The following is a 13105-nucleotide window of genomic DNA, read 5'->3' on the forward strand; positions in this document are numbered from 1 at the left end:
GTTCTACTTCACATGGAGTTGCTAAGCTAAGGTCTCTGGTTGGTACAAATCATCTGCTCTCAAATACTAACTGAAAAGTTGGCAATTCACATCCACCCAGCCACAAGCATTACAGAGGAAAGACTCCAAATAATAGACTGAAACCCACTGCCATCAAGTAGCAACACTCCACTGGGTTTTTAAGGCTGTGAATCTTTACAGATGGAAATGACCCATCTTTCTTCCATAGAGTGGCTGCTTCATTTGAACCACTGACATTTCACTCAGGAATTCAACACATTGAACAATATGCTACCCGAGCTCCTAAAAAATAATTTCTGTGGTGCTCATGTTACCTTTGACATATGAGTTACTGTAAATTGGAATAAACTCAGTGTACTGAGCTTGGCTTGGTTTGATTTTATGAGTAAGACTCTGTTCTACAAGTAAAAGAATGAACATATGACATTTATAAACTCAAATATCAATGGCTGAGATATTTGTGAGGAACAGAAGAAGATTCTGATAGGTCTTGATACCACAAACTATACAGAGTTCCTTTAAGACATACTGAACCAATACATGATTTGTCCTACATGTGACTTTAAGCTAACATCACATTCATTTCACATATAGGCGATGGCTTCACACACACACACACACACACAAAAACCAAAACAAACTCTGGGAACAAAACTCACCCCCCCCATTACTGTAGATTTTCACACAACTGTGAAAAGAAGTGCCAACGGCAAGAAACGGCTTAGCATCAATGTAACGTTAGAACTGCATCAAGGCCGATATTTCCTTAAAAGGTTTCAAAGCAACTGTGTTCAAAGTAGTCAGGAGAAATGGAATCCATGGCTAGTTAGCTTTGGAAAACTTTGGGTTAAATAAAATTACACATGCTTCTTTATAGAATGTTCTTAAGATGCATTATGGCTCCATCCTCTCTCTGGATACTTTTTTTAAATTTTTTTTTTTAATGCTTCACGAATTTGCATGTCAGCCTTGCACAGGGGCCATGCTAATCTTTTCTGTATCGTTCCAATTTTTTAGTATATGTGCTGCCGAGGCGAGCACTAAATTTTTTTAAATTATTTTGGTTTTGTACCGTCAAATCGGATCTGACTGGTACAGGAGATTGTTCCTCCTTCAGGAGAGCATCTGGTGGATTCGAACCACATTCCTCTGGGATTGCAGTGCAGCTTCTTGCCACTAGTCCATAAGAACTTGCCTCTCTGCATACTCTTAATACATCCTAGTGTCTCCTCCATAACTGATTGTTGTTATGTACAGTCAAATTGGAACAGACTCACAGCTGACCTTGTAGCAGGTTTTTCAGAAGCAATAAATCAGACAGAAGGAGACTGCTCATCTTTCTCCAGAGGAGCAGTTGGTGGGTTCAAATCACATGCCTTCAAGTTGGCAACATAGATCCTTACTATCATGTCATCAGAGCTTTCTCTGTAACAGGTAGGGTGGCAATAATCAAAACCCCAAATCCATTGCCATCATGTCAATTCCAGGTTTATAGAGTTTCTAAGACCGTAAATCTTTACAGTTGCAGACTGTCACATATTTCTACCACAGGCAGCTGGTGAGTTTGAACAACTGACCTTTATGTTAGCAGCAGAGAACTTAACTACAGCAACAGGACATCAAAAGGAATGGGTATTTAAGACGTCTTTAAAGAGATTGATTGTTAGAATATGTTCTTTCTTGAACTAGTGTTTGAGTTTTGCTGAATAACATGTTAAGCAGGGGCTAGGGTGTTGCTAGTGATTCACTTGCTTGGCCACACCCAGAGGTGTCTCAGAAGCAAAACTTGCTGATCGACTTCTGACAAGTGAGCCCTGGAGACTCTGTGGGGCACAGTGGTCCTCCAACACACACGGTGCCGCTACAACTTAGAACAGATTTGACTTTTTTTAGACTTAACCTGTTTACTTTCAGACCTAAGGCTGCTCTTTCATGAAGAACTCTAGCAAATCATAGGGAAACTGGGTATGTGTCTATATAAATTCCAGCTAAGGAGCCCTGGTGGCATACCTAGGTGGTGAGAAGTTGCACTGCCATCTGAAAGGCAGGTGGTTCAAATTCACCAGCCGCTCCAAGGAGAAAGATGAGCATCTGCTCCTATGCAATTCACAGCCTCTGAAAACCCTCTGGAGGGTCAGCTGAGTCAGTTCTTACTCAACAGTACATTATAATAACAGTCTTCTCCTGTTAGATAAAAGCTATCTGAAGATGGGGCTCCATCCAACCATTTTCCTCACCCCGGCCACCACTCTGTCCAAAGCGTAACTCAGAGTTGTTGTTTTTTTAAAAAAAAAAAGCTATTGAAATGAATCTGGGCATTAGGCCCTGAGCCAGAACTGCAACAAAAACAGAGTCTGGATGTAGCCATCCAAAGTGTTGAAAAAGATAATAAACCCCTATTACTTCACTGCAGCCCCAGAGTCAGCTGACTCAGTCCTGGGTGGACTGAGGGTCACCTTGGCAACCCAGTAAGTCCCCCCACAGATTATGGATTATCCCTCCCTCCCGCCTGCAGGGCTGGTTAAGGCAGGAGCTGCTCTAGGCTCACCCTTACCTCCTTATCCTTCTTGGCTTTCTCTAAGGAGTTGAACAGTGTCTGACGCTCCTGATCTGTTTGGCCCACCAGGTTCTTTATCTCCTTCATCCCCTTGAGGGCATTCTGAATTTCCTCATCGACGTACTTACTCCCCTGGGTGGACATTTCTGCAACCAAAGGGCAAGGAGGTAAAAGAAGGCTGGAGAAATAGATGGTGTTGGGGGTCTAAGCATGGTGCCAGATAGAACAAACAGGAAATCACGTTTTACCAACGATCGGTCAAGCCTGGGAGCCCTGGTAGACAACATTTTGACCCCAGCCTTGCCTAACAGATTCTCATCACAGAGCTGGTTCACTGGTTCACACACACAACAGGAAATGGCATCAGTGCTCAGACACATACAGTATCAGGGGCTGGTGTCCCAAGAAAAGTGACAGTGGCACAGGGTCCAACCACTGCTTTGTGAACCTGGAGAATAAGCTGGGCCACAAAAGAAAATCTGGAAGGAGATTAAAAAAAGTAAAGTGCTAACTTTGAGCACCAAAGTGTAAATATTATTATTTCAGACACAAAACTCTAGAATTCCTTTAAACAAACATTTATGGTTCTTTGTTCCAAGGCATTGTTCTGGGGAGTGGATATAAAGATGAATTATCATATTTTTATACAAATAAATTGAGCTTTCTGCATCTGTTTGCCAACTGCTTCCTCTTCCCAGAGGTATTCTGGGAAACACTGCTCTGCCAATTCTTTCTCTTTATACTTCGCTGCTGTTGTTTTTGCTAGGTGCCATCAAGCTGACTATGACTCATAGTGACCTTATGAACAACAGATCTGACTCTTGCCCTCTCCTGTACCATCTTCTCGTTCTCTGTCAAGCTTAAGTCCACTGGAGCAGCCACTGGTCGATACTTGCCAAGGGTCTTCTCTTTCACCCACCATTCCCAGCATGATGTCTCTAAGGACTGATTCTTCCAGAAAACATTAATATACATAAAAGTGGCTGATTTGAATCTGTGGCCCTCAGGCCTGGTTATTATTGCTTTTGGTCAAATATTCTTCTAAGTGATATAGCACTGGTCTATCTATTTGCTGTACAGAGGTAACTCGTGATTGCTGTGATGCTCAACCCTGTGACACTGATGTGTCAAATGTGATAATGGTTATGCATGGTGGACAGTGTTTGGTGGAGTTCCCTGATTAAAACAAGCTTGAAAGCAAGAGTGGCATCCACTTCTGTAATAGCTTGCCTCCGAAACCCTGTGAACCTGAAGAAAGGACGAAAGTTATACAATTGTTCAGGTCTTTCATTCATAGGGTCACTATGAGTCATCTACAACTCAACGGCACTTAACAACAACATTGCAATTCTGGTGGTGTACTGGAGAGTCGGAACCAACCCATAGCTGACCCTCCAGCGGGTTTTCAGAGGCAGTAATTGAATGGGAGGAGATTGTTCATCTTCCTCTCTGGGCATGTATTCCCATCCCATCTGAACCCTGTGACGCTGATGTGTCAAATTTGATAATGGTTATGCATGGTGGACAGTGTTTGGTGGAGTCCCCTGATTAAAACAAGCTTGAAAGCAAGAGTCATTTGACACATTGACACATTTGACACATCAGCGTCACAGGGTTCAGCATCACAGCAACCACGAGTTACCTCTGTGCAGCAAATAGATCAGTGCTATATCACTTGGAAGAATATTTGACCAACAAGATGAAACAACTTGTGGATTCAAACCGCATAACTTTGGGTTAGCAGCACAACTCCTTACCACTAAGACAGCAGAACTCCCTTATATACATATAGCACTACATAGAAATTTGCCTAGCATGCTAATGAAAATAACTGGAGCTGAGGATGGTGGTCCTTTTTGTGTAGCTGTCAGACAAATGCAGGCGGCATGTATTATTTGTATAAAAATATGGTGAAAACACCTTTCCTCAAGGAGAATGATTAAGAAGACATAATACTCTTCTTGTAACAAATCCAACTAGAGATGTGTAATCCTGAAGAGTAGTAGCCCACATTTGTATAGCGTATGCTCAGGCTGTGCTGGCACTTCCTCCATGCTCTCAGGACAACCACCCTTCACATTTCACACATGAGGAAAGGAAGCACACTGGGATGTCACATGGCTGGGACATGGTGGAGCCAGGACTCATAACCAGGCTTGATCTCAAACTTAGGGCTTCTAACCACTAAAAGCAAACCCTACCCACTGCTATTGAATCAATTCTAACCCATAGCCACCCTGTATATTTGAACCACCAGTTCAGAAGAACTCATTAGCTATTAGGTGAAGAATGAAAGGATTAGGAAAAGGCCTCTCTGAAAAAACAGACCTCCTAGCTGAGAGCCCTGAAGGATGACCACTCTTCATACTAAGCCGCATATCTCCCTCTGCCCTTCTGAGCAGAGGACAGCAAGTGCAGTTATCGGAATGGAGAGGTGGAGAACTGAGCTGTGTGAAATACCATTGTATTTCACAATGAGGAGAGGTCAACAGAGGGCTCTAAGGATCAAGGGACAGGGACAGCAGCCTGCAGGAAGAAGTAGGATCTGGGCTTTGAATGAAGGTAAAGGAGGATATAGCCAGGCAATTAGTCCAGGATCTGAAAGGCAGTAGCCAGAAAGGGTTTGGCCTTGATGGGAAAATGTTTAGGAGTCAGCCTGACCACAAAAGTTTAAGCTAAGGGGTAGAGGCTGAAAGATGGACAGAGAGAGGAAGTCAGACCCTATGCATGAAATTCAGATTATCTCTAACCCTTGGAGTCCTGGCAGAGAAATTATTCAGCCGGAGCATCTGCTCTGGGCCATGCAGAGGGCTAAGGAGACTCCCTGCCTGGCTGAGAGATGGCACTCTTTGCCTACTTACGCTGGAGTTCATTGGACGAGAGTTCTTCTGCCAGAACCTGTCCTCTCTCCCTAGACAGCAGTAGGCCCAGAAGCAGCACAGGAAGAAGAGTCTTCATCTTGCCTTCTTCTTCTTCTGGAATCCTAGCACGTCCCTGTGTGTAGAGGACAGGAGAGTGTCATGGCAACGGGCTAATCAGCCTTTCAGCTTCCTGTCCAGTCTGCTGCCCACAGAGGCTTCCGAAATATGCACAACTCTGAGGCCGCTGCTGCTGTCACGGCTGTATTTTTTTTTTTATTTAATTTTATGTTGGTTTATTTACAAAGTAAGTGCACAATGCTTTTCACACTGATCTTTCACATTTCCTTTACCCACCCCTCACTGCTGTATTTTTATACCAGCGGAAAGTGGTATAAAACCCTCCATACTTTTCACTGAGTAGCTTCTAAAGAAATTGAAGGCAGTAGGTACAAGGCATCAACTATAGGACAACAGCAAAATGTAGAAGAAACAAGATTTGGAATGAAGAGACCTGGGCTCAATCTCAAGTTCTCCTCCCCTTCTTCCCCCACTTACCCCCATAATTGCCATATATGCCTAAGTAAAGCATGGGAACATTGTGTAGCTTGGCCTCTATGTGCAGAACGTGTAGCTATCTGATGATATTTATTCATACCAAACACTGGGAACACCTCCCTTTGATCATTTCCACTCTTCTTCGTGTACCCCCTCAAGCAAGGGCTGTAAGCCAGAGCTCTGACAAGTCCTGCACTGCAGTCAGTCTCCCTAGTCCTCAGCCACAGCAGACATTATTAATCAATCACTGCATTTTCCCTGCTGCTGAGCCTCCATGGCACCTAAAATGTCATTCCAAAAGGCAGTAACAACCAACTCTTTGTGTTGGCACAGCAAATTAAGCCCCTTTGGGAACCGAGCCAGGCTGTGTATGGATTCAGGAGTATAAATAGATAATATAGCAAGGAAAACGCTCTGCATGCAATAGAGGGAAGAGCGAAGGGAAAGGAACAGCAAACCCAGAGGGTTAATAGTGAGTCTGAGAGGCAGGCTTGGGCCCCAAAATTTCCCAGGAAAAGTCCCTTTGGGAGCACAAGACCTTCTGCTTTGCCAGGACTCTTGTCACATGCCCCTTTTCACTGACCCCAAACTCGTATGTCTTGCCAAGGTGCTCCTGAGCCAGGGATCCAGGCCACGGCCCCAGTCTTACACAACGGACCCATGATGTTGCATAAAGCAGAAACCCTTCCCCCTACCCCACTCCATTGCTTATCTGAACACACCCATTTCCTATAACAGAGGGAAAGGGATCCACACCTCCTTCCTGAAATTGCTCTCATCAAACAAAACAAAACCAAAAAAACACTCCGAAACAAAAGTCTAAATACTCTTTAGTCACTGGGTCCATTTGTATACTTGGCACAATGGCAACAGAGAAAGTCTCTCATGCAAACTAGTTAAGAAGGTATCTGGGTAGCAGTTCTCAAAGCAAACTCAGAGAGGAGGAGAAATGTGGGAGGAGAGGGCAGGGTCCTGTCCCCAGGACAGGGTGGGTGGCTGGAGACTGGGCACAATTCCAGGCACCCCGGAAAGACCCAGGTTATAGGCTCAATCTGTGCTGCTCACTGGCGCCTGCAGTGCCTCAAGGAGGAACAGAGCCAGAGAGACAAAGCGAGCAAAAAGCATCTCTCAAGAAGTCCCTGAAAGCAACAACTCCTGAAAAACCCACACAAGATCTTCTAAAGTTAGTTCTGACCAGGGACAGGGTGTGAGCCCTGAATAAATGGGGAGCAGAGCAGTCAAAGGCAAGAGCATTAGATGAGTCCAGGGACTGGGCAGCTTAAGCACGGTGTCCCTCCCCTCAGGAGCCTGGGGTCCTTGATGTGTCAGCAAACTCAGAGCTCAGAAAGGAATCATTCCTGTCCATCTCAGACAGGATGAGGCTCCCTGAGGCCCAAAGCAGGCACGCCACAACTTCAGCATGAAAACTCCCTACTTGCAGTCCAGTGCTCTTTGCTTGGCACTAAGCCACTTAAATTTCTGAGCCTCAGTTTCTTCCTCTGTAAAACAGACATGGTATGTAATCAAGAGGTGCGAATATGCTATCATAAATGTGAAGATCTAGTATAATCATGTTGTTGTTGTTATGTTGCCTTGAGTCGCCTGTGACCCATAGTGACCCTATGTACAGCAGCTCTGGAGCCTGCCTTGTCCTGAGCTAGTCTCACTGATTCCAACACAACAGCCCCCATCACCCCAGTTACTCTATCTCATTCGGGGTCTTCCTTTCCTGTGCTGTCCCTCCATCCTTCATAGCATAATGTCCTTCTCCAAGGACCAGTCTCCTGGCCACATGCCCACAGTATGTGAGCTAGAGCTTTCAAAATCCTAGCCTAATAAAGCGTAACTACTTGAAAATTTGACTTAGGACTAATTCTATTCACAATTCTGCTCACTGAAGGGAGGAATGTATCTGCAGAAGGCAGAGGATAAAAAGGTGCCTGTAATTCCTGCTCTGTGACTTTGCCATAGAAAAATCATGACCCCAAACCTCACTATTATTCTGTCAGTTTCAATGTACAGCAACCCTCCACGAGGTTTCCAAGACGGTAAATCTTTAGGGTGGGGGGAGACTTCCCACCTTTCTCCCATGGAATAGCTTCTGGATTCAAACTGCTGACCTTTTGGTTAGCAACACTACAAGCTGATACACTACAGACTCCCAAATGATCAACTCAGGGCTTCTCAAAGTTGAAAAGTGCTTAACGAATAACCTGGGCACCTTGTTAAAGCACTGATTCTGGGTCAATAGTTCTGGGGCACAGCTCCAGACTGCTTTTCTAGCAAGCTTGCAGATGATATTGATACTGCTGGTGCAAGGGCAGAATGAGATGATGTTGCACAGTCCACCCATCCCCCCTCTACCCTGGCCTGCCTCCAGTCAGCTCACAGCCACAGGCCCTGCCACTTGCCTCTGGCTGGGTGAGGCTTACTGAGGCCTTCTTTTCCCCACCACCACTACACAGGCTCCTTCCATCCAGAGAAGCTTAAACCACCTGGTTTGGTGCTTTCCATTAGTAAAACCTGGCTCTGTGGGTGAAGCAGCTATTGAAGGGAAAGAGGACAAGAAGATGAAGGAGCATCAGTCTGACTGCAAGAGCATCTTTCCTCTAGACATGCCTTCCTTGGTGCTCTTAACTCACCAGATTCCAGTAGACTCCCAAGCAACTTTCTCCGAAGCCAAAAGGCATCCCAGCAGTGTGGGATTAGGGGTTTAGAGAGCTCAACCCAGCAGTTTGAGATTAAAAGTTTAGAGAGAACAATTAAGTACAGAGGGAGCCAGGGAGAGGTCACAGAGATCTCAAAGTGTGGAAGAAAAACAATTAGCGAGCTGCAGGCCTAGGTCTAGTGCCAGCTTTCAAGCGCCCATCTTACTGCTGCCCTAAATACAGAAAATCAGACCCAACAAGAAAAACAAGAAAATCCATCGGTCACAATATTCAGAGGCAAATAGCAATATTTTTAAAAGATTTCCTTCTGTTTTCTGAGGGCTTTTTCCCCCTAAGGTTTTTTCTTTTTACCAGATCCTTTATACCTACAGTCTTCAAACATTCTTTAACAGTATATTTTTATGATTGTGTAATATTCTACTTTCTGATGGACCCTAGTTTATTTTGCCATCTTTTTTTTACTCCATTCATTCATTGTTGCATTTTCTTCCTTCTGCCTCTCCCCCCTTGCCATTCTTATTTGTTTTTAATTCCCCACTATCACAATGAACATTCTTATGTAAGAGTATCCTTCAATAGTATCTGGACTTTTAGATTCCTAAGATAATTTGAGCTTAAATTTAAAGTAATTTTAAAATTGCTTTCTAATAGCTATTGCTGTTAGGTGCTTTCCCATCATCTCCTATCAATGTTTTGACAATAGATGAGAAAGAACCCTGCCCAATCCTGTGCCATCGTCACCATCTCCACAATATTCAAGCCCATTGTTACAGTCGCTGTGTGCCACAGCCGTCTCACCGTCACACTCTCTTTTGCTGACCTTCTACCTTTCCCAGCGTGACGTCTTTTTCCAAGGACTGACCCCTCCTGACAACATGCCCAAATTGAGACAAAGTTATGTGCAATATAAATTTAGAAAAAGCCCTAAGCCTCAAGCCCAATAATTACTTATCAAATGAGCCTCTTGCATTAGACATCGGAGGGCTTCGGGTGGTTATGCACGATGAAGCAAGTGTTTGTACCGTATATTTAAGTCCCAAAGCTCACACTTGCAAACATACTACCTAGAGAACGGGAGAATTTGCAGAAAATAAGATGACTCATACCTGCAAAGCAACAACTACTGAGGAGATGAGCACCTTCACAGGCAAGATGGGGCCTGCAAACTGGCCCCCGCTCTGCCCAAAGGGCCAATCAAATCCTTTCTCCAAGTCTCAGTTTCCCCATCTTTGTGAAAGAGGATCATTACACCTGTTCTCGTTATCTGTCAGAACTGTGGTTGGAGCTAATGAGCGAGCCTCAGGAATCCCTGAGGCCCAGTCCATGTGCTGCTTCAGCATCCCATCGCCCCAACCATTCAGCACCTGGATCAGCTGGCTAGCTGCATTATGACGGGGCTCTGGCTACCTCAGTCCCGGGCCTCCCTTCTTGGATTTCTCTTAAGCCCAGGTCTGGCCACCCTGTCACCCTCTTCCCTCAATGGCTGCCACCTCCCACCCACTCATCCTTCCTGGTGTAGGTCGAACAGAGGGAAAGGAAAGATCGGGAAGTACACCTCACCGGTCCCCGACACCGGACCCAGTGCTCTCCTCCTCGCGGCGAGGGCTGCGTGGTGAGCGCAGCGAGGGCGCCAGTATTTATAGAGCTCTGCCTAGTACACACCCCCTGTGGGGCTGGCTGCAAACCTGCATGACTCAAGCCCGAAGAATGCCCCTGTGTGCGCTGCGAGCTTTCTGGAAGCCGACTCTGGGAGTGGGTGGAGCGGCTAGCAGTGTAGGACCGGAGGGAGGCTCTGGGGGGCGCGTGGGCATCGCGAATAACGCACAGGCTCCGTGGAGCCGGACGCGAGGGCGCACCATTTCAGGGGAGCTTCCAGTAGGAGCGCCGCGCACCAGGAGGGGTTTATAGTTAATGAGCCCTCTGCATAAAGTCTCATCTCACCGCCACCTCCTCTATTTGGGGTGAGTGCCAAACCCATTACGCTTCTGGCTGATGGTTCTCAGTCCAAAAGAAAATTGCACAATCGCCCCTTCCATTAAAGATCATTGTTTACTTTAAACCTGCACTGCTTCTCTTGTTCCAAGTGTCAAAAACTGTAAGGGTGGGATGGAGAGAGTTGTTGAGTGTGTTACTGAAAGAAAAGTATAAGGATGCATTCTTTGTATTGTGACTCCTTGCATCACTACGACCGTTTGGTGACGTGGGTTTTTTTGGTAGGGGGAGGGGACTTGTTTTTCTTTTTTTCCGCCCTCTCGATTCCTCTGCCAGCTCAAAGGCACGCAGTTCAAATCCATCAGGTACTACTCAGGAGAAAGATGGCCAGTCTCCTCCCACTCTAGTTACAACTTCTGAAAACTTGCTGGAGGGTCAGTTATGAGTGGTTCCCACTCAACAGCATGCAACAGTATGTTTTCAGCCTTGTCAGGCATCAACAGAGCAGAAAGCTGCAGAACCAGAAGACCTCTTCTGGCTGCTTGAATCAAATGGGATTTTTAAAAAACAAAACAAAAACCACTAAGAAACCTCATTGCCCTCGAGAGGAACTGAGTCATAGCTGCCCTCCAGTGGATTTCCAGAGGCTGTAAACTGCACCAAAGGAGATAGCCCACCGCTCTGTGGTTCAGAGCTGCTGGTGAATTGGAATCATCTGCCTTTGATGTGACATTGCAACTCCTTACCCCTAGGTCATTAAATCAATTATTTTCTCCATCTTCCAGGGACCCAACTAAACAGAGTCAGCTACAAGTTATCCCCGTTGCCCTCTGCTGGACTAAATGTGCCTCATAGACTTAAAATTCTTCCTTTTTAAGTAACAGGTCCATATTTTTGTTTTGTATTGACTCCTCATAAATTGTGCAACAAATTCTGTGTCCAACAGAATTCCTTCCTCCTCCCTGTCATGAGAGAGCTCCTTCTTCCAAAAGCAAGGCATGGCTCTGAAATTTTTGGCCAGTGGTTTTTGACTGATGTGATAGGGAGAAAGGAACTCTCTTCTGTCAGAAACACCCCATCTGACAAAGAGAGGACCCATCTAGATCTAGGTCCCATCTAAGGACACCTCAGGTGTGGCTTCTAGGAGAAGAGTCTGAACCACTCTGAATCTACTCACTCAGCATTTGAGCAGTAGAAAAGAAGGCAAGGGAACTTGCTCTCACACTGATGGGGGTGGGATTGTTGTTACTACATTGTTGAGACCCTATGAACAACAGATCTGAACTTTGCCCTATCCTGGGCCATCCTCATCATCTCTGATATATCTAAGCCCATGGTTGCAGTCACTGTGTCAACCTACCCCCCTGAGAATCTTCCTCTCTTTGACTGACCCTCCACCTTTCCAAGCATGATGCCCTTTTCCAAGGACTGGCCCATCCTATCAACATGGGAAAAATATGTGAGACAAAGCTTCAGCATTCTTGCCTCCAAGTAGCACTCCGCTTTCACTTTCTCCAAAACAGATTTGTTCGTTGGGATTTTCTTTTTTTTTCTTTTTTCAGTCTGTGGGATATACAGTGCTTTTCTCCATAATCACAACTCAAAGGCATCAATTCTTCTTCTGTCATCCTTATGATATCCTTATGGGATGGAGGAGATGGGGCAAACATAAATAGCATGATTCAGAGGTGCCCTTAAGACTTGAATGGTATGAAAGAGCTTAGTCTGTGGGGACTAAACTTTCCTGCATATTACTATTGTGAAGCAGTCTTAAGACCAGCCTCTAGTTGCCTGAAGTCTGAGTACTACTGGGACTCCAGCCCTTTTCTTGTCCTCCTCAATAAATGCAAGAAGGAGCTTTTAGACATAAGAAGTAGGCAAATAGGAGAATGGGAGTCTGATTAGAGTCCCGTCTCCTCTCCTGCGGAAGCAAGTGCCTGGGTCAATTAATCTCTTGGCCCCTGTGGGTCCCAGTTTCTCTAATCTGTTCAATGAGGGATTTGAAAGGTTCTCTTCAACCTAAGATGATTCAATGCCAAGAGTGAGAAATGGATCAACCAAGAAGAAAAAAATTCTGTGAAATCTTAGCGCAATAATCTTCCTCAAGAAAATGATTCATTGTGTTTTCCTTTGGTATAAAAAGGGTCTCTCAGTAGCAGCTACATTTTCTGTGAGAAATGCCTCCTCCTTACCATTATCAACGCCTGGGTTCCAAAGAGTTCTTTCTGAGCTTGTTTCTTGTAACTTAGTTATCTGTCCTGCAACAGTCCTACGATTCAGCAAAAGAGGTGCAACTCTGTGATAATTGTATTTCTAAAAATCTGTCCTTGGAGGACAGGGAGGGGAAATTGGCCTTAATCAGCTAATGCAGGGAAAGAAAGAAAAATTGTTGTCAGATGCCAAGAAGTCAGTTGAGACTCCACGCAACCCTACCAACAGCAGATCAAAACCCTGCCTTGTCCTGTGCTGTCCTCAGTCTCTGCCATTCCCGAGCCCATGTTACAGTCACT

The 13105-nt window shown here is 45.2% G+C and overlaps 1 protein-coding gene across 1 annotated transcript in view; it reads right to left on the reverse strand.

Annotated features, from left to right (window-relative positions):
• The window catches only part of CLU (clusterin), a 15575-nt gene extending 10039 nt beyond the window's left edge, over nucleotides 1–5536 (reverse strand). The window contains exons 1-2 of the mRNA XM_006884924.1: nucleotides 5440–5536; nucleotides 2576–2724 (exon numbers count right to left, since the gene is read on the reverse strand). Of these exons, the coding sequence (XP_006884986.1) occupies nucleotides 2576–2724; nucleotides 5440–5536 (246 nt within the window). The remainder of the gene's footprint in view (nucleotides 1–2575; nucleotides 2725–5439) is intronic.
• Between the last annotated feature and the right edge of the window lie 7569 nt (nucleotides 5537–13105).

The sequence above is a fragment of the Elephantulus edwardii genome, unplaced genomic scaffold, assembly GCF_000299155.1.
Source record: "Elephantulus edwardii isolate Elephantulus edwardi_28Jun2011 unplaced genomic scaffold, EleEdw1.0 scaffold00038, whole genome shotgun sequence".
NCBI classification, from domain to species: Eukaryota; Metazoa; Chordata; class Mammalia; order Macroscelidea; family Macroscelididae; genus Elephantulus; species Elephantulus edwardii.